Consider the following 24417-nt stretch of genomic DNA (forward strand, 5'->3'; position numbering starts at 1 on the left):
CCATACACTCCTTTCTCCTTATTATGCAACTTATACCTCAAAACGATATAAGCAGAAATCTCATACAAGAACACAAGAAATTACATAACAATGTAAGCAGAGATCTCATGCAACAGCATGAGAAATTATAATGATTTAATACACATTTTAAATCTATTATTTCATGTCATAAATATCAAAGATATTTCCAATCGTAAATAGTTTTCACTGATTAAGATATCAGAACCAGCAACAAAATCAACTCTCAAAAGCACAAGGATAAATTTTATTTGCATGTAGAGATCATGTGACACCTAGTGGTGATGCACATAACTTTCAGCAAGTTATGAAGACTAAATTAACTAAATGTAGGACCTTCAACAAATTGTAATCAACACTGACGTAGTCTATACATTTTAAAGATCATGGTAACTTGCAATTTAAGTTGAACTACGAGTTTTAAACATAATAACATCTGAAAGTTTGTAGAATTCAAGATGACAGGCTCAGAGTACAACTTACATCACCAAAGTCAAAATATCCAAGGACACTTCACAGGAGCATCACCTACAAAACTGAATACTCAGCTACAGAGGGGTTCTGGATAGGTGACAAATTTGATCAACAAACTAGACTTGTCTTTTAAAAAGAAAAGGGAGAAAAAGAGAGAGAGGCAGAAAGGTTGAAAAAAAAAGGAAATTCAAGAACATGGCCAATATAGAGCAATGAAAGTTGGGCATGCTCAGCATTCCAGAATTGAAGCAGAGTGGCCCAGGACTGGAGGTGGTGACAGAGATAAGGGGGTGCCAGACCACTGAGAAAAATGAGAATTTTAAAAATTGAGATGGTTCTGCACCAAGAATTAATGTAGGTCAGCAAGCATAGGTGGGTGCACAGAACTTAGTGAGAGCTAGGATACAGGTAAGAGGTTTAGATGAATTAATTATTTTTGTTAGCAACTTTGGTTGAGGGATAAATTGGATACCAGTTAAATCATGCATGTGATCAAGACTGCAGAATAGAAATATCAGTCACACCTTTAAAAGTTTCAACCATTTACGTGGATGTGTTGTTCAAGTTTAAATCATTTGTCATAACACCAAGTCATTGACTTCTAATGCTTAGTAGTTCAATATAACCATCAGTGTAAACTAAAATTCTGCAATATTTGTTTTCTTACTTTCCAATTTTACTTGCAGAACAGTCAGTAACCCTAGGGTAGACATCTAGTTAGCAGTGATAATAACGCATTAAATATAAGCTATTTTATATACTGTAGCACAATGCCAGCATTTGAGCATGAATATCAAGACTATCACTCAGTGCAATTATAAGTGCTGCACTGTTGAAGGAGTTATCTTTTGGATGAAAATGTTAAACTGGGCTCCCATCTCCCTACTTGGATGGGTGAATGTCAAAGATCTCATGGCACTATTTTGAGGAGCCTGGCCAATATTTATCCTTCAATCAACATCATAAAAACAGATGGTCTGGTTATCATCATATTGCTGTTTGGGGAGTTTGCTGTGTGTCATTCGTTTGTGCGGTTTCTGCTTTATAAAAGTGACTGCACTTCAAAAGTATTTTGTTCATCATAAAGTGCTTTGAGACAGAAGTCATGAAAAGCATTGTATAAATCCTTCTTTCCCACTCCAGAAATTTAGGCTGATCCTCCAGTGTAGTGCTGAAAGTCCTGTCCTATCTGCCTTTTGGGTGGTTCCCATGATATTATTGTGGAGAGAATGGTAGTTTCTTCCCTCATGTTCTGGTTAAGATTTAATCCCTCCACCAATATCGCTACAACAGATTATCTAGTCATTGTCATATTGCTGCATGTTAATTGGCTGCCACATTTCCAATGTCACCAGTGATCAATACTTGAAAGGTATTTATTTGGCTGCAAAGCATTTTAGTACATCCTGGGGCTATGAAAGGCACTATATAAATGTAAGGCTTTTAAAAAGAGATTACAAGAACCTCAGAGAAATAAGACCATGAGACCAGAAATAGGAACCCAAGTAGGCCATTCAGTCTCTTGAGCCTGCTCCACCATTCAACAGGATCATAACTGGTCCAATATTCCTCACATCCATCTTCCTCCCTTTCCCCGTAACACTCAATTCCCTGACCAATCAAAAATCTACCCATCTCAGCTTTAAACACAAGGATTCTGCCCCCACAGCTCTCTGTGGCAAGAAATTCCAAAAACACTCAGACGAATTTCTCATCTCATCAGTCTTAAATTGGCACCCCTTCATTCTGAGGCAATGCCTTTTATTTCTAGACTTTACCATAAGGAGAAACATTCTCTCAGCATTTACCCTGTTATGCCCCTTAAGAATCTATATGTTTCAACAGGATCACCTCATTCTTCTGATTCTTTGTGCAGCACACCTCTTGAATGTATCAATTCTCCCTGTTCCTACTTCTAAAAAAAATCAAACTTAATTATCTCAAGGATAAAAAAAAAAGTACTATAACTGTGTGTTTAACTGAAATAGAAATAATATGACAAATAAATCAAAGTGTCTAATGAAATATGGGAAAAAAATCTGACCAACTGATCAACACCCTGTTTATAAATATAATGAAGATTAAGCTAAACCAGGTAGCAGGACAGTGAGAAAAAAAATCAGAATTGTTACCTTCTGCACTGTATGAATTGATCACCTATACTTTATAAAGTCTGTTCAGTACTCTCAACTATCTTCTTGAATACTTGAAGCATATCAGAATCAGAGGGAAGTAGGTTAATTTAAAAATAATGCTGATTGGCAATACACATGCATAGCTTAAAAAGGTATCCATCTGCTAACATTTTTATTGGGAAAGCATTTATAGTCTGTTCAGCATCACTTAGATGGCATGGTTAAGCCTTAACACTGGAATAGAGGATGTGAACCAATGGCCTAATATTTTACCAAGATCTTAAATATCACAAAAAAAGCATATCTTGCTTCAAGGGGTCTGACGTGAGCTGCAGCAAAATGAAATCCACTTAATTCAGGCTACACACAATCTCATACTTTGTGCCACACGGGGAATTTAATGAAGACAATGCGGGTCTCATACCAACTGGACAGACATCTGCATTGCATCCATTGGGCAGGTACACATATTAAGGCAAGTGAGTGGTCATTTTCAGGCCTTCCCCTAAGTTTAAGGAACCCAGGGGTCAGAAATCCTACCCCCACCCCAAAGTGATGCCAGTGCAGGCAGCACCACTGACAGCAATGGTAGCTGCCAATAATACACACACCAGAGATCCAGCTTGGATGAGGATACTCAGGCCAAAAGGTGAGTGAGGGCAGGGATGGGATCAGAGGCATGGCACAGTGGTGGTTTTCACTGGTCCCCTCTCTCTCTGATGCTAGGTCCTTCAATGAGGCACGGAGTGCCTTTGGACAGAGGGCCATTGTCATCACCCTGTTTCTCTCCAATAGCATAACAAGAGTTCGCTGTTCAGGCTTGGATGGAGGCTTCATTGCATGCCGCTAGTTGGACAAGATAGTGGCAGGCTGGCGCTCTTAAGTGGGCAAAGGTCTTGATTAGTATCAAGATGGACAGACTGTCCCATGAAACTTCTGGACTTAACTGAAGTGAGCAAGGTCTCCAGCTGGCACTGCACCCCCCCACCCCTCTTCCAAACATGCCCAGGCATTGTGTGGAGAGTGGTGTTAAATTCCACTGTGTCACATATTGTGCACTGGCAACAAATGTTTCGGTGATGCAAAGATATATTAGTGAATTTGAACAACCTCCAGATATTATTGCAACTGGAGAACCAGAAGGCACGGAGATTATATTATCACCGATTTTCCCCTCTGTACACAAGTTGAATAAGCAAACAAGACAGTGCACGCTAACCAGGAGGCAGAAATAGGTAGAGACAGCAAATTAATATCATTTTGAGAGTTTCCTTTCTAAGAGTTATTGTAACCAAAAGAAACCTTAGCCTAACAAAATCAGAACCCAACATTTAAATGCTATGGAACAAGGAAATTACCTTATGTGCACAATCCCACTCAATTGGTTGCAAGGAAAGACAGTTTACACTTTTACTAATACAACATGAAGTCAGGCACAGAAAACATAAAATACGTACTCATTCAAATTACCCCTAAAGCTTCATTATTAAATGTGCCTTTAGTGCTTTTGTCAACCAAAATCAACTTTCACACCCAAATCAATTTTTAATAAATATGCAATACACTGCCATTATTAAAAATATCAAATAAATGAATTGAATAAATAAAATGCAATACCTGTGGTTCCTGTACTGAGTGCTTTCTTAGGTTTATTAAAACTTTGGTCACCATGATTGGGTGGTGGACCTGCATCCTGTCCTTGCCGAGCAAGTATGGGATCATAATCTTTACCATCATAGTTTGCATCAAAGAATTTCTTGAACCATTGAACAAACTCAAAATTGTCTTGAAATTTTCCTTTTACTAGTTTATCAACAGGGATTATCTGAAAAATAAAGAAAATTAGACTTTGACTTTTTACTATCTTTCTTTCCTTACACAGAATGGGATCAGTTAATCACGGGAATGAGCAAAATTCACTAATTCCTAGTCTTTGAATAAACAGTTAAAATCTAACTTTTATTTCCATTTATAAGACAGAGCATTCAAATAACCCGAATTCATATAAACACATTGAACACAAAAACATTCAGGAAGGAGCTATTCACACAGGTGACCAACAACAATGAATTTGAGAACGATTTTAAAGGAAGAGGGAGTTTGAAAAGTTTAGGGGAGATAACTTCAGAGCATAGAACTTAGGCAGTGAAAAGCACAACTGCCAATGCTGCTACGAAGAGAGAGGGGAATTGACCATTGGCCAAAGTTAGAGGACCGGAGAATTTAGAAGGAAATAGTAGCAACCGAATAAATTACACAGATGCAAACCAAGAAAGGGATTTAAACAAAAAAGATAAATTTTACATTGGTGGGTCAGGAAAAAAAAACAAAAAAAAAACCCAAAACAAAAGTGTTAAGTGAGCAGGGCTTAGTGCTGGAAAGGATACTTGGAGCGGAGTTTTGGATGAGTTAAAGCTGAGTGAAGAAGTCACATATAAAAAGAGTTGGGGCAGCTGTAGAGCAGGAACGTTAGAGATGGAAGTAGCCAGTTCTCACGTTTGAGAGAAATGGACATGGGAAGTTCAACGCAGAATCCAATAGCATGCTGAGGTTATACGCAATTTAATTCAGTTCAAAGCCAGGTTGGGGCTTCAAATCAATAACAAAGCTACAGAAGGGCTAAAAATGATGGCCTTCAATCTTCCCAAGTGTTATCTGGATGAAAGTACAGCTAATCAAAGACTTACAGGCAGTGAAGTGACAATGGAAGGATTTGAGATAGGAAGAGGTAGTCCTTAGTTGAGAAGCAAATGGAAAGAAAATACTAAATTTGCACTTGAATGTTGTTTTGCAGTAAGGAAAATCAACTAACTTTTGGAACACCAATTCTCAATTAAGTATATTCAAGGAAGACATATGAAAATTTGTTAAATATTGCAACAAATATTGAACCCATTTATGGAAATCCAGTAGGGCAGAGATCATGCACTACCTTTATGATGGCAATATAATATATTGCAAGATGACCACACAACTGGGGGAACAAGCAATTTATAGTCGATAACTTACTTTATCGACCCCCATTCTCTTGAAGGCTGCTTGTAAAAGTTTGAAATTATGAATATATTCATGTTCCAGTTTGGCTTGAAATTTCACTTTCTTCAGTCCAACACAACCAGGGAAAAGCATGTCCATGAACTGACAATATGCTGTACCTTTAAAACAGAAATTCATTTTACAATTTAGATTGCGGTACATCCCTTAGGTGTCCTAGTGTTAAATAATCTGTTATCATACTTCTTTAAAAATCATTTAATGGTGTTATTACCATTTGGTCATCTACCAGGGCTGCAGAGAAGGTGGAAATAAGCTGCCTGAAACTACTAGCTTGGAGGAATTTTCATCCTTTTAACATTTTAATTGGGTTAACACCATTGCTCAGTTGTACCATGTTCTGAAATACACAATTAATTCTTTGCTCGGAATGAGGAACCTCAAACTGAGGTGATTTCTATTCCTTCTCCCTTTTGCAATTACCTGCATTAAAGATTCCAATTAACATGGAAGTTTTATGAAAGATAACCAAACAATCTCAATTTATATGCACTGATGAACAAGAATCATTTTTCCCATTCAGATGTAATAGCTTCATTACCTCAGTTAGCAACACCAAGAATGGATAATGAAAGGACATCAGAAACAGTGGGGATCTCAGGATAAAAGCTTGAGCATATGGCACCATGGTGCATGCCCTCCACCACAGGGTAACAAGGAGTTACACAATATATGGGATCCCTTATGGGGTAAAATACAACCAATCAGGACCTAACTCAGCGACCCAAGACCTCAAAGCAGTGAAAGGATACCCCAAATAAAGAGGAACACAAGGACACTACCATCGGTACAAGATGTGGCATGACAGTGTACACTCTTGTATACAGGAGCATATACATTTGGGACATTCTGAGCTGTGATTCCTGTGTTCAGTAGTACTCATACACAAGCCAGGAATTCTTGCACCATGCCAAGACTCGCAACACCACATATCATTCTCTCCAGCTGTAGCAGAGGCATTGTTCAGGCCCCACCATCACTGGGAAACTTGAACCATTTTCCAACAAGAAACCCTACTGACAAGAAGAAAAAAAAATCAAGATATCCATAAATGGGATATCATGATGAGATTCACAATTCTTCTCCTCCAGATAAAGGAACCTTCTAAAATTAAACATAACCAGAGCCCATATCAGCACCTCACCTCTCCATTGAAGAAAGGAAACCCCAGAGAGAGGAAGACCATGATTAGCCAATAGACAGTAGATGTGGTTTAGCAGTGTACACTGTTATAAAAACAATACCAGGAACAGAGCAGCATAACCTCATAAGAAATACAACAGTACCCTGCCCAGGGGACCCCAAGCCTCAAGAAAGAGGACAATCTGGAAGCCCCCTTAGAGGAAGGCGAGCTACTCCTTCATCCAACCTAAGCTGCAGCTGAAGAAAGACTCCAACAACACTGGACCAAAGCACTTAGGCTCCGCAGCCAACAGGATACTACATTTCCAGGGGAACCAAGTCTCAGAGTAGCCCAGATGCCCCCAAAAGGGGAGATCTTGGGGTAGGATGACCTACTCCCCCACTCAACACACCCTCCAACTAACCCAGATAAACACAGTAAATTGAGCTAAATTAAGAATAACGACACATTAGAATAAGGGCCAACAGGCCGAAGATATTGACATCACTCTTGCACATTGAGCAAAGAAAACTATCCCTATCTCTCGGCAACCCAAAGTATCAATGATTTGTCACGTCAGGCCACCTTCGGCCCTCTTGATGAACACGAAGGACAAGACAACGCATGACAAGTGGTCTGAGTTTTCAACCACCCTAGGCCTCAAAGACCAGATATAAATGTGCTCCACTGAATTCGAAACACCCAGCCTTCAAAATCTTGAAAGCACAGCAGTTCTCAAATTTGGCCAGCAAGTGAGACAAGAGAGGGAACAAATGTAGAAAGATCAATACAATTGTAGAGGACAATTATTTTGGTGCTGGATGTTTTCCTTGTACCCATACTCCAAATTTGGATCCTTTCATGAACGTATGTATATCCTTTCATGGCACATAAAATATACAATACATTCATTACTCCAATATCATATTGTAGTTACCTGAACACAGCTGTTCAATCTTTGTATAACTCAATTGAAGAGAATCGTTAATCCATGCTAGCATCTCATGCCGACTTAGATTGTCGCTGGTCACCGATGTAGAATAAACGTTCACTGCCATTTTCTTTTAATCCTGGAAAAGTAACTGAAGCTTTAAACAATGCACAGGAAAACTATGAAAAAAGCATTTTTCAGCCTTACAAAAAGTGTAATGTACAGCAGTGTTGTGGACTGAAGAGACAAGAGTGCCCTGTCGAATATGTGAACACGTTAACATAGAGCCCAGGCTTAAGGTTTGAAATTAAAAGATGTTTCCCCCTCAAATTGGCAACATGAAACAAAAACAAAAGCACTTGCAACTTCCACCATGTAGCCTATGATTCTCACTTTAAGTACTGTAGATTATAAGATTCTGCAATGATGGTTGATAGATTCTCCCACTGCTTCGATGGACGAGAGTTCAGTCAAAAAAATGGTTTTGAGTCTAAGTTGATCTTGTCTCACGAGTTGTATAACTATCAGTGTGGGATGTATAGAAGGATTAGCATTTCAGTGTGCACAATTGTTCTTGACACACTTCTACAAATGTCAAAAATCATGACAGAGATATTTGGATTTGGTAGATTTTCCTCCATATATTAGTGGGAGCTAATTTGCAAGCTCCGAGGTTAGCTTTCAGATTGCCTTTATATCCAAATTTAGGACATTCTGAACTGTGGGTTCCTGTGTCCAGTAGTACTCATACACAAGAACAAGGAGGCATTCAGACCTTCAAGCCCACAGTTCCATTTAATAAGATCACAGTTGATCTAACAGTAATCTCCACCTATCCCTGATAACCCATCACCCCTTGCTTATCAAGAGTCTATCCACTTCTGCATTCAAAATATTCAGAGGCTCTGCTTCTACAATCTTTTCAGGAAGAGAGTTCCAAAGGCTCATGACCCTCAGTGGAAAGGTTTTGCCTCATCGCTTTTTTAAAAACTTATTTTTAAAACAGGGACCTCTAGTTCTAGGTTCTCCCACGAGGAAACATCCTTTCCACATTCACCCCCCAAGTATCCTGTACCCGTCAATATTCAGATTTCAATCCTGCAGTCATATCTCTGTAATGGCTACCAAACTGCACTTACTTATTTCTGTCTGCGTTCTCAGTTCATTTGCTTTGTTTTGAATGCTATGTGCACTCAGCTAGAAGTTTTAGTTTCATCCTTATGGTTTATATAAGCTCTAGTCTCATCCACTGATTTACTGTTTGATTTGTACTCTCAATCCTTTTCTGCTATGGTCTGTTTCTCATTTCCTGTAGTACTTTTCCTCTTTCACCTTGTCTGTTCCTTGATTTAACACCTTCATTTGATCCCTTCTGCCAACAAACCCTCCCTACTTCCCTTGTTTAGCAAGAACATTTAGCCATGGCATGATTTGTGTGTAGAACATCCCAATGGTACAGTTCCCACTTTCTCCAGTGCCCCATGAACTAGAACCCATTTCTCCAACATAAAAATCTGGTATACAAAAGTTGCAACAGCTGGGAGGACTAACGGAGAAAAGTTCTGTTTTCTTTTAACTTTAGTTCAGTGCAAGTGAATTTTCAACATCAACAAATCATGTGAATGTTAACACAGAACGTTTTATTAGTACTCTATGCCTGGACATCTTAGTTTAGTGACGCTAAACCACAATGTTGCCTGATCTACTGACTTTTTAATTCCAAATTTTATAAATGATTTGTAATAAATAACAATAATAAACAGTTACACAGTAAATTGAGCTAAACTAGGAATAATGACCCATTAGAATAAAGGCCAACAGGCCAAAGATAAATCTTTTTAGTTATTTTCATAGAGTCATACAACACAAAAGATGGTCATTCTCAGAAAGACTTAATCAATTAACCCCACTCCCCTAGTCTTTTCCTTTGCTCTGCAAATGGATATCTCCAATTTTTGTTTGAATGTTGCTATTGAATTTGCTTTCACCACTCTCTGGAAGTACATATCAGATCAGTAATCTCTCCCTGGTTCTTATGCAAACTATCATAATTTTGAACACCTATTAAGAGCACAGAACAGTAGCAGTAAGTCATTCAGCTCCGAGCCTGTTCCGCCACTTGAGATCATAGCTAATCTGTATCGAACTCCAACCACTGAATGCACAAAGCATTTGGAATAAAGTGGATGAGCTGGTGGCGCAGATCGACACAAATGGATACGATCTGGTGGCCATTACAGAGACGTGGCTGCAGGGTGACAGGGACTGGGAGCTGAATGTACAGGGCTATCAAGTGTTTAGGAAGGATAGGCAGGAGGGAAAAGCGGGGGGCATAGCTCTGCTGATTAAGGATAGCATCACGGTGGTAGCAAGGGATGATATTGGAGCCAAGGAGCAGAGGGTGGAATCGTTGTGGGTGGAGATTAGGAACAGCAAAGGGAGGAAGACGCTGGTGGGTGTCGTCTATAGGCCCCCGAATAATGATCTGGAGGTGGGGCGGGCTCTTAACGCGCAAATAAGTGCGGCGTGCAGGAATGGGATGGCCGTAGTTATGGGGGATTTCAATCTGCATATTGATTGGTCGACCCATGTTGGACGCGGGGGGCTCGAGGAAGAGTTCTTGGAATGCTGCCGGGATAGTTTCCTCGAACAGTGTGTGTTGGAGCCGACAAGGGAGCGAGCTATCTTGGATCTGGTGCTATGTAATGAGGCGGGTAGAATTAGGGACCTTGTGGTGAAGGATCCTCTTGGGGAGAGTGATCATTGTATGGTGGAGTTTCTGGTGCAGATGGAGGAGGAGAAAGTGGGTTCCCGGACACGCGTCCTCTGTTTGAATAGAGGGGAGTACGGTAGGATGAGAGAAGAATTGGCAAATGTGGACTGGGGGAGCGCGTTGGAGGGAGGGTCTGCTGAGGAGCAGTGGAGGATCTTTAAGGAGATCTTTCTTGGTGCTCAGCGGAAATTTATTCCGATGGTCAAAAAAGACAGTAGGAAGAGAGGTAATCAGCCGTGGATAACGAAGGAGGTGAAGGAAAGTGTTAAATTAAAATCGGAGGAATTTAGAGTAGCTAAGAGTAGTGGGCGAGATGAGGATTGGGAGAGGTTTAAATGTCAACAAAGATTGACAAAGAAGTTGATAAAGGGTAGGAGAAACTATGAAGCTGGGCTAGCGCTTAATATAAAAAAGGATAGCAAGAGTTTTTATAAATATATAAAAAGGAAGAGGCTGGCTAGGGTGAATGTTGGTCCTTTAGAGGATGAGAAAGGGGACCTAGTGGTAGGGGATGAGGATATGGCTAAGGTCTTGAATAACTTTTTTGTTTGTCTTCACGGAGGAGGACGTGAATAATTTGCCGGGTGTTAGCGATGGAAAGGTGGTAGGACTGGAGGGTCTTAATGACATTACTGTTACTAGAGAGGCGGTGCTCGACAGACTGGAGGGGCTGATTGTGGACAAGTCCCCAGGACCGGATGGAATGCATCCGAAGGTTCTGAAAGAAATGGCGGAGGTGATAGTGGATGCCTTGGTGGTTATTTTCCAGACGTCGCTGGATTCCGGGGAAGTGCCGGATGATTGGAAAACCTGGAGGAGGGAACCGAGTGTAGGGTGTCGAAATTTGCTGATGACACCAAGATTGGGGGAATGGCAAATTGTGCGGAGGGTGTGGAGAGTCTGCAGAAGAATCTAGATAGGCTGGGCGAATGGGCCAGGAAATGGCAAATGGAATTTAATGTTGGCAAGTGTGAGGTGGTCCGCTTTGGTAGGAAGAATGGTAGGAAGGACTATTACTTACGGGGCGAAAAACTGCAGCAGGCGACGGTGCAGAGGGACCTCGGGGTCCTTGTGCATGAGTCGCAAAAACCCAGCTTGCAGGTGCAGCGGGTGGTCAGGAAGGCGAATGGGATGCTGGCCTTCATAGCGAGGGGGATTGAATATAAAAGTAGGAGGTCTTGCTGCAGCTGTATAGGGCATTGGTGAGGCCGCAGCTGGAGTACTGTGTGCAGTTTTGGGCGCCGCACCTGCGCAAAGATATTTTGGCCTTGGAGGGAGTGCAGCGGAGGTTTACTAGGCTGATACCGGAGTTGAGGGGGTTGAGCTATGAGGAGAGGCTGAATAAACTGGGCTTGTACTCGTTAGAGTTTAGAAGAATGAGGGGAGATCTCATTGAGATGTATAAGATGATGAATGGGATGGATAGGATAGAGGTGGAGAGACTCTTCCCGCTCAAAAAAGACAGTAGGACTAGGGGGCACAGCCTCAAGATAAAAGGGGGCGGTTTAGAACAGAGTTGAGGAGGAACTTCTTCACTCAAAGGGTGGTGAATCTCTGGAATTCTCTGCCCATTGAAGTGGTGGAGGCTGCCTCGCTAAATATTTTTAAGACGCAGGTTGATGGGTTTTTGATAAGAGAGGGGATTAAGGGTTATGGGGAGAAAGCGGGAAAGTGGAACTGAGCAGCGACAGATCAGCCATGATCTTATTGAATGGCGGGGCAGGCTCGAAGGGCTAGATGGCCTACTCCTGCTCCTATTTCTTATGTTCTTTCTTATGTTCTTAACCAACATTGGCTCCATTTCCATTTATGCCCCTGACAAAATCTGATCAACGTCTGATGTCAAATTGTCAATTCAGCGAGCATCTACATCTTCGTACGAGATCACCTTTATATGACTGTTTCCTAACATCTCTCCTGAATGGCTTCACTCTGATTTGTATATATTTCCTTGCCAAAAAAACTCCACACCAGAAAATGTTTTTCTCTCTTTATGCTATCAATTTAAAAGGCATTAAAAAAAATTCACCCGTAACCTACATTCCTGAAAAGTTTATTTATAAACTCTTCTCATTAATGAGCCCTAGGAATATTGTGGCTAAACTGCGCAACACTCCTGCCAAGGCTAATGGCCTTTTTAAGATATGGTGTCCAGTCCTCCAAAAATGATCTAAACAGTACTTTGCATAGTTGCAACAAAAAAGTTTATTTATATTCTAGTTCTACAGTCTATTAGCCTGACTGACTGAATACCTTTCTTACTGATATTGCTAAAATTTAGCAATCTGTTTTCATGGATCCCCATGTCTGCGTGGGTTTCCTGGTGTGAGTGTCAATGGTAACACCAGCATTTGCCATTGTTCCTAACTGCCCTCGAGAATGTAGTGGCGTGTCATTTTCTTGAACCACTGCAATCCTAAATATACCCACAGTGCAGTTAGGGAGAGGATTTAGGATTTTAACATAGTGACGATAAAGGGACTATGTTGTTGTTCAAGTCAAGATGGTATATGGTTTCGTGAGGAAATCACAGGTGGTGGTGCTCCCATGTATCTGCTGCTCTGCTTCTTCTACCTAGTAGCGGCTGTGGGTTTGGGAGATGTTGGAAGGTGCACAGTGCTTCTATTGAGTTAATCAAATGGGGCCAAGCCTCAAGCATTTTTGTTGATGCACTCATCCAGACATGCAGGGAGGCATTGCATATTTTTGACTTGTATTTGTAGATGGTGGTAGGCAGTGAGGTAGGCACCACTTGACCTGCTCTTCCAGCCACAGTACTCATATAGCTGATCCAAGTACATATCTGATCAATGGTGACCCTCAGGATCATCTTGATGGTAGGGGAGTCAGTGTTGATAGGTTATTACTAGTGGACAATTAACATTACGTATATTAGTACACTAGAAGGAGTCTTTAACTCTAAGTTTACAGGGAATAAAAAAAAGCTTTAAAATTTCCAGCAATTGTTACTATAGTATCACAGATTAATCATAAATTTTCCTAAACGTGCATACAGCTGCTCCAACACTGATTAATTTCAATACTAAAGTCTATGCATCTGAATAGGATTTTAAACTACAGAATTCAAACTATTCGAATAGATGCAATGCATTGACATCCAGCTCTGGGTCAATATTTTCATGTTATGATCAGCAGGATAGGAAAGAAAATGTAGGATAACATTCTCACTTATTTTCCAGTGGTCTGGCTGCAGATATTGACTACACATAATTGGTTTATCATAGAATTTGACCATCACATAGTGACAGATGCCACTTATATTGCTGCACATAAGAGTATTATTGAACAAACACTCGTCATACATTCCTCCAACATGTGAATTCCACACTAATGAAAGACATTTTACAATACACAAAGAGGGTGGCACGGTGGCAGAGTGGTTAGCACCGTTGCCTCTCAGCACCAGGGACAAAGGTTAGATTCTGACCTCGGATCACCGTATGTAAAGTTTGCATGTCCTCCCTGTGTCTACGTGGGTTTCCTCCAGATGTTCCAGTTTCGTCTCACACTTCAAAATAACGTGGGTTAGATTAATTACGATAAATTGCCCCTTAGTGTCAGGGGGATTAGGAGTGTAATTATGTGGGATTATGGGGATAGGTCATGGGGATTGTTGTCAGCGCAGACTCAATGAGCCAAATGGCCTCCTTCTGCACTGTAGATTCTATGAAAAAGGGAACGTTGGAAGGAAGAATTAAAAAGTGCACATCTTGTGCAAACTACTTTTTCACACAATAGAAAAATTCAGAACTTCTGTTAAAGTCATAAGGTGTAACTTATGTCATCATTCTTACCAAATTGTTATTCTGAACTTTGAAATTGGTTCTGACCGCTGTTCTGTCAATAGTAGTCAAATATAAAAATGTTTGTGACAGTCAATTACTTCTATAAATACTCTGCTCCTGTAATAGGCCATTATTTTGTAATGCTGCAAGTGCGCAGGAGCAACGAGGTGGACAAGTCACACAGAAAACTTTCATTCCAATAAGAGAAAGCCAGACAAGACACCCATCAAGTGAACCTAACAAACTTGGCCTAAAGAACGTTCAGAGGAAAAACTATTTTTGGAAACCTGAACAGAGTGGATCCTTCAACCAGTTCTATCATTCAAGTCTGTTTTACCATTCAATTTCATCTATACCTCACCCTCTATCTCTCGATAACTTTATCCAAGAAAGATCTGCTGATCTCAGTATGACCATTTCAAGTGACTCTGCATCCAGTGTACTAGAGGGGAAAAATTTCACGTTTCATAATCCTTATATAAGAACACAAGAAATAGGAGCAGGAGTAGGCCAACTAGCCCTTCGAGCCTGCCCCGCCATTCAATAAGATCATGGCTGATCTGTCGTGGCTCAGTTCCACATTCCCGCCCTCTCCCCATAACCCTTAATCCCCTCGCTTATCAAAAACCCATCAACCCGCGTCTTAAAAATATTTAGCGAGGTAGCCTCCACCACTTCAACGGGCAGAGAATTCCAGAGATTCACCACCCTTTGAGTGAAGAAGTTCCTCCTCAACTCTGTTCTAAACCCACCCCCCCCCTTTATCTTGAGGCTGTGCCCCCTAGTCCTACTATCCTTTCTGAGCAGGAAGAGTCTCTCCACCTCTATCCTATCCATCTCATTCATCATCTTATACGTCTCAATGAGATCTCCCCTCATTCTTCTAAACTCTAACGAGTACAAGCCTAATTTATTCAGCCTCTCCTCATAGCTCAACCCCCTCAACTCCGGCATCAGCCTAGTAAACCTCCTCTGCACTCCCTCCAAGGCCAAAATATCCTTGCGTAAGTACGGCGCCCAAAACTGCACACAGTACTCCAGCTGCGGCCTCACCAATGCCCTATACAGCCGCAGCAAGACCTCCCTACTTTTATATTCAATCCCCCTTGCGATGAAAGCCAGCATCCCATTCGCCTTCCTGACCACCTGCAAGCTGGGTTTTTGCGACTCATGCACAAGGACCCCGAGGTCCCTCTGCACCGTCACCTGCTGCAGTTTTTCTCCACGTAAGTAATAATCCTTCCTACCATTATTCCTACCAAAGTGGACCACCTCGCACTTGCCAACATTAAATTCCATTTGCCATTTCCTGGCCCATTCACCCAGCCTATCTAGATCCTTCTGTAGACTCTCCCCACCCTCCACACAATTTGCCTTTCCACCAATTTTGGTGTCATCAGCAAATTTTGACACCCTACACTCGGTTCCCTCCTCCAGATCATCTATATAAATGGTAAATAGCTGAGGCCCCAGCACCGACCCCTGGGGCACTCCACTAGTCACCATCCGCCAATCTGAATAGCACCCATTGACCCCCACTCTCTGCCTCCTATTTGACAACCAGTCCTCTGCATATAAATGGCCTAGCTCCGATTTTAAGAGTAAAATACTGTGGATACGTGGATCTGAGCAAAAACAGAAAATGTTGGAAAATCTCAGCAGGGCTGACAGCATCTTTGGAGAAAGAACAGAGCCAATGTTTTGAGTCAGGATGATCCTTTGCCAAAGCTGAAGACAAGGAAAATTGGACAATATTTCTATGCGAGGTTGAGGAGGGCTGAAATTGATAGCAATGGCATTGACAGGTAAAGGGAACGCAAATAGTGATGATAAAGGCTGAGAATAGTGCAGTGTCCATTAAGAGACCGGAATATGTAAATGGCAGAGCAAAGGTGTTGAGTGTAGGAATGCGACAGAAAGCGAGATTTTAGTAGTGGAAAAACAAAAATGTTGTAACGAAAATAGTTGAATAAGATTAAAGAAATTAAACAAAATACTTGGAAATAGAATGGAGGTTCAGGAGAAAGTTCATGTTCTGACATTGTTGAACTTAATGTTCAATCCGGAAGGCTGTAAAGTGCTCAATTGGAAGATGAGGTACTGTCTCTTCAGTGTACGCTGAGCTTCACTGGAATGTTGCAAAAGGCCAAGGACACTTCACCCGCCTCTCCTTTCCACATGTCTGTCCTTGGCCTTTTGCAACGTTCCAGTGAAGTCCAACGTAAACTGGAGGAACAGCACCTCATATACCAATTAGGTATTTTACTGAACATACCACCTCAGTTGCCTCTGTGTGCAGAACTTATCCCATGCCTTCTGGAAGTTTATATAGAAAACACTTTCAGACACATGGCATCAACTGCAGTTAATGCACTAAGAAATTTAGTTGGATTAGTCGTACATGACCTACACATCATAAATCTATGCAAAATCACTGATCAGCTTATACTTGTTCAAGTTGTTTTCACTGTGACCCTGATCAGTACGATTTGGAGAAGCTGAGCGAGTGGGCAAATGCATGGCTGATATAGTATGTGGATAAATATGAGGTTGTCCATTTTTGTGACAAAAATAGGAAGGCAGATTATGTGACTGGCTATAAATTGAGGGGCCAGGGGGAGGTGAGAGAGAGATGCTCAACAAGACCTGGGTGTACACCAGAAGGTAAGCATACAGGTGCAGCAGGCAATAAAGGCGCAAATTGTATGTTGGCCTTCATAACGAGAGGATTCATGTACAGGCACGGATGTCTTGGTGCAATTATATAGCACCTTGGTGAGGCCACACCTGGATTGTGCGCAATTTTTGTCTCCTCATCTGAGGAAGGATATTCTTGATACAGAGGGAGTGCAGCAAAAGTGAACCAGATTGATTCCCAAGGTGACCGGGCTGACGTACGAATGTTTTTCAAGGAGTTAGATATCGCTGTTGGGACAAAAAGGGACCAAAGATTTGGGGGAATGCAGGACGTGACTATTCGAGTTGGATGACCAACCATGACCATACTGAATGGCGGAGCAGGCTCAAAAGGGTCGAGTGCCCACTCCTATTTTCTATGCCTATATTCCATGTTTCTCCCTCCAGTTTTAAACAATGGAGTGACATTTGTAACTTCCAATCCAATGGTCACTATCCTGGAATCTAGAGAAAAAGGTTATCAGAAATACACCTGCAATTTTCCCATGTTTCTTTCAATACAATAGCATGCAAATTTTCAGGAGCTTGGAATTTAGCTATCCTAAGATGTTATTTTCCCCAATACCATTTTAAAAAATTTTTTGAAAACAAGAGTATTCATTTAACAACTCTGCAGTTTCCAAAATACTTCAACTGTTCTACATTACCTCTGACCGCATGCCTCTTCAATTTAATAAAACATTTACAGCTAGTTTTAAAATACCTCAAGTTTTTGCTCATGTTCAATTATTCATCTTAATACTGTCTTTGTATCATTTATTCTCTTTAGTTATCTTAGTCTGCTAGATTTCCATTTTAAAAAAATTCACACACACCTTTCTTAATTTAATACTCTTATCTTGTTTGTGGACCCATGGTGTACCAGTTTTGTATTTAAAATCAAATATTATTTTAAATACCTCAGTGTGTACTCACCCCTCAAATGCCTGAGAAATTAAACAATTTGAAGCATAAATTCATCATAAGGATATGATGTAGTAATATGGAACAGCTCACCACGGTTCACTCATTTATTGCTCATCCCTTTAAAATCCTGGTTCTGCAAGATGCTTACTCCTCTCTCTCTCTCTATTAAGAACGAGCAACAAATGCTGTCCTAACCAGAGATGCCCATATCCCATGAAATTTTAAATACATGCTTTCCTGTTCTCCATAGTAACACAATTGCATAATGCATCATCACTGGATTCCTGCATTCTTTACTGTTCGAGTTCTCCCTGCACTGTTTCCACTGCCTGATTTCCCCTTATTGATGTTAATCCTTTCTATTGCTGTAATTCAGTCAGAAGTCTCACAACACCAGGTTAAAGTCCAACAGGTTTATTTGGTATCACAAGCCACAAACTTTCTGAGCACTGCCCCTTCATCATGTGAGTGGGAGTTCTATTCACAAGTAGGGCATATAAAGACAAACTCAATTTACAAAATAATGATGGAATGCAAGTATTTACAGGTGATCAAGTCTTAAAAAGGTACAGACGTCAGTGGAGAGAGGGTTAAGCAATGTACAATTATCTCCAGCCAGGACAGTTAGTGAGATTTTGCAAGCCTAGGCAAGTTGTGGGGGTTACACATAGCGACATGAACCCAAGATCCTGGTTGAGGCTGTCCTCATGTGTGCAGAACTTGGCTGTCAGTCTCTGCTCAGCAACTCTGCATTGTCGTGAAGACCGTCTTGGAGAACGCTTACCCGAAGATCAGAAGCCAAATGCCCATGATCACTGAAGCGTACCCCAACAGGAAGTGAACGCTCTTGCCCGGGTGATTGTTGAGCGATGTTCATTCATCCATTACCACAGCATCTGCATGGTTTCCCCAACGTACCATGCCTTGGGACATCCTTTCCTGCAACGCATCAGGTAGACAATGTTGGCCGAGTTGCAAGCGTGTGTACCATGTACCTGGTGGATGGTGTCCTCACGAGAGATGATGGTATCTGTATCAATGATCCGGCATGTCTTGCAGAGGTGCTATGGCAGGGTTGTGTGGTGTCGTGATCACCATTTCCCTGAAGACTGTCCGCAAACTACCCAATGGTTTGTTTGAGGTTGTGCGGTTGTTTGAAGGCAAGAAGTGGGGTGTGGGGATGGCCTTGGCGAGATGTTTGTCTTCATTGATGACATGTTGAAAGCTCCGCAGATGTTGTAGCTTCTCCACTCCAGGGAGGTACTGGACAACGAAGGGTACCTTGTCTGTCTTATCCTGCATTTGTCTTCTGAGGAGGTCGGTGCTGTTTCTCGCTGTGGCGCGTCGGAACTGTCAATCGAAGATTTGAGCACCATATCCTGTTCTTGAGGGCATCTTTCAGCGTCAGAAGACAAACACAGGACACAGACAGAGTACCCTTCGTCGTCCAGTACTTGCCCGGGGCAGAGAAGCTACGACATCTTCTCTGGAGCCTTCAACATGTCATCAATGAAGACAAACATCTCGTCGTGGCCATCCCCACACCCCCACTTCTTGCCTTCAAACAACCACACAACCTCAAACAGACCACTGTCCACAGCAAACTACCCAGCCTTCAGGAGAACAGTGAGCATGATACCACACAACCCTGCCACAGCAACCTCTGCAAGACATGCCAGATCATTGACAATGGATGCCATCATCTCTCGTGAGAACACCATCCACAAGGTACACGGTACATCACTTGCAACTCAGCCAATGTTGTCTACCTGTTACATTACAAGAAAGGATGTCCCGAGGCATGGTAGACTGGGGAGACCATGCAGGCGCTATGACAACAGATGAATGAACACCGCTCGACAATCACCAGGCAAGACTGTTCTCTTCCTGTTGGGGAACACTTCAGCGGTCACCGGCATTTAGCTTCTGATCTTCAGGTAAGCATTCTCCAAGACAGCCCTCATGACACACAACAGTGCAGAGACTGATAGCCAAGTTCTGCACGAGTACGGCCTCAACCAGGATCTTGGGTTCATGTCACACTCTCTGTAATCTCCACGATTTGCCTGGACTTGCAAAGTCTCACTAAGTGGCCTGGCTGGAGACAATACATATCTCTTTAACCTGTGCTTAACCCTCTCTCCACTCACATTTGTCTGTACCTTTAAAACTTGATTACCCATAAAGACTCACCATTCCAACCATTATTTTGTAAATTGAGTTTGCGTCTTTATATCCCTGTTTGTGAACAGAAGTCCCACTCACGTGATGAAAGCTTGTGGCCTGTGCTACCAAAAAAACCTACTGGACTTCAACCTGGTGTTGAGACTTCTTACTGTGCTTACCCCAGTCCAGGTCCGGCATCACCACATCGTGATTCAGTCCAATGGACTTATTTGGAAGCATGAGCATTTGGAGCGCTGCTCCTTCCTCAGGTGAGTGTACCCTATCTAGTCCTCAGGTGTCGAGGCTTCTTACTGTGCCCATCCCAATCCAATGCCGACATCTCCACATCGTGATTCAGTCTGGTCAACATTGTTATTCCTTTCCTGCTTTCCTTGTGAATTACCTACAACACGGAATATTTAACTCCTAATTATACCCAGGTCACTATAATGGTCCGTTTTACTACATCATATCTTTTAAGATGAACTTGTGCTTCAAACCTAGCTGTTTGATTTCTCAGTCACTATTCCCTTCCTACATATATGACTTAATGGTTTATTTCTCACTTTTTGATCACTGATTCTCTATACATCCATGAACATCAAAATCTCCACACTAGAGGATTTCTGAAGCTTACACAACAAAACAGTGGCAATGAAGATAGTTCAAAAGGCACATGACTGAATGCTTATCAACCACAGTCACACAAACTATTGCCGACACTGCAGAGCACCTAAAACTATCACAAAAGAACAATGTGTACAATTAAGCACCTGTGCATCACTCAATTGTTACTGAAAGTCAAGTGAATTAGGAAGTTCAGTGGCAGTTTCAACAAAACTGAAGACTGCAGTTTTGGTGTTTAGTTGCAATTTAACAAATATAAAATAATAATTCTGACACATTCAAGGATTCTATCACAATCAAATGGCAATTATGAACTGCCAAAATTGTCCACAAAGACCCAGTTCAGACATGATGGCCTAATGGTCAGTATGACTTGTATTCAGATTACATCAGTACATTTCAAAAGTAGCGTGATTATACTAAGGCCATTCAGTCTGGAATATGGTCTTCCATTACTTTAGAGAAGCATTCCTTCTGAATGTTTGTAATTACTTTTAATTCTATTAAATGCAAATAAATTTATAAATTAGGTATAAGGAATAATTTGAACTTTCAAGAAGGGCCATGCTGAATACTCATCCCATATTACATAACCCAATGCTCCATATTTTTTTTAAAATGTGGAGTTTCAATTTCACCTGACTGAAATTTGAACAAAAACAGCAAACATCTTAAAAATGCAAGGTCACATTCCAAGGTGAAGGTGAAATTACTGAGGAGTGTAGGGAGAGACATTTCCTATGATCCAGCCACCCACCAAAATTCATTATTATTGAAGGAGGATATATTAAAAATGCAAAGTACTGGATATTGAAACACAAGGTACTATTGGCAGGCGCAACCAAAATCTCTTGGAGTACACAATGGGTGAAGTATTTCAAGTCAAGGCTGCCCAGCCACTAGAAAGAGATTGCAAATGACACAGACAGTATGCAAAAAGTCTTCAGTAAAGGAAATGAGTTGAGTTCTCTTTCTCCTGGAAAAAGCACATTGCCTGGATGGGATGCCAACTCAAACAAGAACCTACCAGCAAACCAAGATCTCTTAATAACTGCAAAGTCTTCATCTGAAGCTATCCATGTCCAAATACAGCAAAACATGGACAGTATCCAGATTTGGACAAGTTGCAAGTAACATTCACACCTTACAAGTGCTAGGCAACGTTAATCTCCAAGAAGGGAGAATCTAATCATCACCCTTTGACATTCTACAACATTACTATCGCTATATAACATCCTGGGGTTTACTGTTACCAGAAACTGAACTGAACTAGCCATGTTAATATTTTGGCTTCAAAAGCAGGTCAGAGGCTTGGGGTTTTATGGTGAGTAATTCATCTTCTGACTTCCCAAAGCCTGTTCATCATTTGCAAAGCACATTAAGAGCATGATGGAATACTCTCCACCAGCCTGGATGAGGAGTGCAGCTCTCAAGAAGCTCGACACCACCCAGAATAAAACAGCTGCTTGATTGGTACCCATCCACAAACATTCATTTCCTCCAACATTGGCGCAATAGCAGCAGTGTGTACCATTTACAAGATGCACTGCAAAACTCAAAAGTTCCTTAGACACCACCTTCCAAAAACCTGCAACCACTACCATCCAGAAGGATAAGGACAGCAGACAGGTAGGAACGCTACCACCTGGAAGATCCCTTCCAAGTCACTCGCCATCCTGACTGGAAAACATATCGCCTTTTCTTCCCTCTTGAGGGGTCAAAATCCAGGAGCTGTTTGTTAACACTACGTGGGTTGCAGTTGGGCAATAAGTGTTGGTGATACTCACAGTCCAAAAATAAAGGAAAAATGACCACATTCAAGAAACCAGTTAACCTACAACAGCCACAACGATCACAAGTTACACTTCAAGATGTGTCCGGGTGTGTGCGCGCGCCTTAATGACTGTGTGAAGGCAGAATACTTGATGCTGAATTTTTATTTTATTTCTTGTAGCAGGAGAGTGGGTGGGCTGCAACTGGATGGTGAGAGGGAGAGGGATGGAGGAGAAGGAAAGAGAATTTCAGGAAAGAGATGGGAGAAATTAAAAATAAAAATTAAAACAGCTCGAGCTGAGAGAAGAATATCACACTGCGCCCACTGAAGACATCCCTGGTGAGGGTACCACTCCTAACTCAGTTTTGAGGACCAAGGTATTTATTTAAGTTTCCTCATTTAGTCTCCAAGTATAATGTGGAGGATTTGGATTTCTTTTGAAAGGCTAGTATAGCAGTTAAAGTGGTCAGCCCAACACTGGCCCCAACCTAAAGAATGTTCAACAAGCTATGAGGCAGCAAAAACGGCTCATGCATACCAGTTCATGCCAAAGGGATACTGTCAGAAATAAAATTGAGGGCTCCTATGAAAACGTTTGTGAAATAATTCTCCTTGTGGAATTCACTGAAGTCACATTTTCCCAGAACAAGGAGTCTAAGCCTATGGGCCAACCAAACTCTACTGGTGGGAAAAAGTACGATCTTTCACCAAAGAGTGCCGTCAATGCCAAAGTAAAATGTATTGAAGGAGGGTACATGCCCATCCCTTAATGCTAGATGCACCTGGAGTGCAATTTACATCAGAGTGGCATGGTAACTCTATTGCTTCACAGCGCCAGGGACAAGGGTTTGATCCCGGCCTTGGGTCACTGTGGAGTTTGCACGTTCTCTTTGTATTTGCGTGGGTTCCCTCCAAATGCTCCAGTTTCCTCCCACAGTCCAAAGATGTATGGTTGACTGGCCATGCTAAATTGCCTCTGTGTGTCAGGAGGACTAGCAGGGTAGATACATGGGGCTACGGGATGAGGCCAGGTTAGAACTGTTGACATTGCAGGCTCGATGGCTGAATGACCTTCTGCATTGTAGGGATTCGTATAGAACTAGTGATTGCAAGAGTCACTCCAAGTTTGCCTGTGAATGGGGTCAACCTGCTCCTTGGCAATGACCTGGCGGTATCAAAAGTGATAACATCCTCAGTAGTCTCAGAGAAGCCATTCAAGGCCAGGGAGACAGAACAGCTGCAAGAAAAAGTAGCTAACATTTTCCCTGACTGCATAGTAACCTGATCTATGACCATTCAAACTCCAGGAACCAAATGGCACTGTAGACAGCTGACCCTACTGGTTACCCAACAACTTTTTCAATAGTCCAGAGGACTCCAAGGACATAGGTTTTTTCTAGTTGCAGGTTGTTAAAGTTACCTCAGGCCACCCCGACTAAAGTCGAGGCAAAAATAATTGCTGAATGCTAATACATCAAAAATGAGGTGCTGACGATTAAGTGGACCTGGAAACGAGAAGTAGATAGTAGCGTTGCTGACAAAGTACTGTGGGGAAATATTAAGCCTAGATGGCTGGGCATGTTGCTGTATGAATAACTCAAGCTGGATATTTTATTGGCAGCACCTCCACAAGGATGCAGTAAGGTGCTGAGTGAAAACCCCAGCCTGCAATAAAACCAATGATTTGCTCCCACCCCCGAGAACCATATCTGTCCAAAGAGTTACAGGAACATTAATACAATTCTTTATCAGAGCTCAAAACTCATGCCCTGAATATGTACAGGAGGCCACTTGACCCATCGAGTCTGCACCGACCACAATCCCACCCAAGCCCTACCCCGATATCCATACATATTTTAGCCACTAATCCCTCTAACCTACGCATCTCAAGACACTAAGTGGCAATTTTAGCATGGCCAATCAACCTAACCTT

At 41.7% G+C, this 24417-nt stretch overlaps 1 protein-coding gene across 1 annotated transcript in view; it reads right to left on the bottom strand.

Annotated features, from left to right (window-relative positions):
- LOC145353877 (microtubule-associated protein RP/EB family member 1-like) overlaps positions 1–24417 on the bottom strand; it is a 50247-nt gene that overhangs the window by 13433 nt on the left and 12397 nt on the right. The window contains exons 2-4 of the mRNA XM_080204796.1: positions 7742–7874; positions 5637–5782; positions 4245–4452 (exon numbers count right to left, since the gene is read on the bottom strand). Coding sequence (XP_080060922.1) covers positions 4245–4452; positions 5637–5782; positions 7742–7862 — 475 coding nt within the window. The 5' untranslated portion in view covers positions 7863–7874. The remainder of the gene's footprint in view (positions 1–4244; positions 4453–5636; positions 5783–7741; positions 7875–24417) is intronic.

The sequence above is a fragment of the Carcharhinus amblyrhynchos genome, chromosome 16 (assembly GCF_965287045.1).
Source record: "Carcharhinus amblyrhynchos chromosome 16, sCarAmb.v2.hapA, whole genome shotgun sequence".
Classification (NCBI taxonomy): domain Eukaryota; kingdom Metazoa; phylum Chordata; class Chondrichthyes; order Carcharhiniformes; family Carcharhinidae; genus Carcharhinus; species Carcharhinus amblyrhynchos.